Below are 1,312 nucleotides of genomic sequence, written 5' to 3'. Positions count from 1 at the left end.
CATCATGACTGGGTAATGTAGAGCTTTCTGAGCGCTTCAAAGGGAAGTATAGAATGGTTTAATCTTGAAGTCCAGGGCATACAACTTCATAAATATCCATTTGAAATATCTCTGATCCTAAAGGCATTTTCTGAATGTCTATGTATCATTTTCTTAAGAACTGACTAACAACGTCTTAAGCCATTGATTAGGTGTTTTCTCAGTTTACAATGCATGCAACCAAAAACTCCCACCTAGTGATTTGAAGAAGGGATTTCACAGAAAATATTTAATGTAAAGCAGATGAGCCAAAGTCATTTTATATGTTTGAAAGCATCGGTTTATGTCATCAATTGAATATTTAAAATATAAAGCAGAAAAGAGAATTACCATCTTGGTTTTCCAGGTAAATATTAAGGAATACGAGAAACACAAAAAGTCCTAATTTAAAATAGTTAGATATTCTGATGGTTTTAATGTGCTGGCTAATAGCATCTCCATCACTCATGAGCAGAGGGAGAGTGGACGAGAGCCAGGTTTTCCAAACTTTGCTTTTTAATGTGATGTAAAGAACAGTTTTAAACTGCTTAATTTGTTTAGAAAAGTATTTTCTATAATAATGTAGTTAGTTTAGAAAGTCAGTATGTAAGTCTGTAGACTCGGCTGAGGTTTTTAAAAATATTTAGAAATTTCATAATAAATGTGCCTTCATGCCCTTTGTGTTTGCTTTGTTTTTAAAGAGCGTTTTCACAATTAAATAGAAAATGAGAACTGACTGTGCAAGTAGGAGAGCAAAGAAGGCATAATAAAAGTAGTCGTGCTTTGAAACGGCTCTAAATATTATTTTTAGATCTTTTCCTTTTGTGTGATTAGGAATTTGGCAGCTGATCTTCTCCTGATGATTCCTGATAGTGAACTGCACTTAGTAAAACTCTGTGCTTTCTACCCAGGGTGCACTGAAGAGATAAATGATCTTCATGAGAAGGTATGATGATGGTTGTTAACAACTGGGACATCTGACAAGTAATGCTATAACATATATTTAAATATGATGTTAATTACCAAAATTTAGCATCTCAAGATAAGAACTACAGGGATGATCATCTCGCATTTTGTATTTTAATTGAGAATGATACTTCAATGGGAACAGGTGTTTTTTTTTCATTCCTCCTACTCTTTGAACATATATTGAGATGAAGACAATCTAGCCAGAAACATACCTAGCACATTTTAGTTGTTCAGTAAGTGACTGATGACTGAGGGTGCAAAACCACGTGAAATAGCTTTAAGAGTCCACTTTATTTAACCAGATTTTGTTTTGAGAGAAAGAAAA

General features: G+C 33.5%; 1 protein-coding gene across 1 annotated transcript in view; it reads left to right on the top strand.

Moving 5' to 3' along the window:
- Positions 1–1,312, top strand: part of WDR17 (WD repeat domain 17) — a 112,114-nt gene that overhangs the window by 89,980 nt on the left and 20,822 nt on the right. Inside the window, exon 24 of the mRNA XM_045286574.1 lies at positions 853–964. Coding sequence (XP_045142509.1) covers positions 853–964 — 112 coding nt within the window. The remainder of the gene's footprint in view (positions 1–852; positions 965–1,312) is intronic.

Source organism: Echinops telfairi, unplaced genomic scaffold (genome assembly GCF_000313985.2).
Source record: "Echinops telfairi isolate 266 unplaced genomic scaffold, ASM31398v2 ScPeMD7_9;HRSCAF=40, whole genome shotgun sequence".
Classification (NCBI taxonomy): domain Eukaryota; kingdom Metazoa; phylum Chordata; class Mammalia; order Afrosoricida; family Tenrecidae; genus Echinops; species Echinops telfairi.
This window is presented reverse-complemented; position numbering and strand designations above follow the sequence as displayed.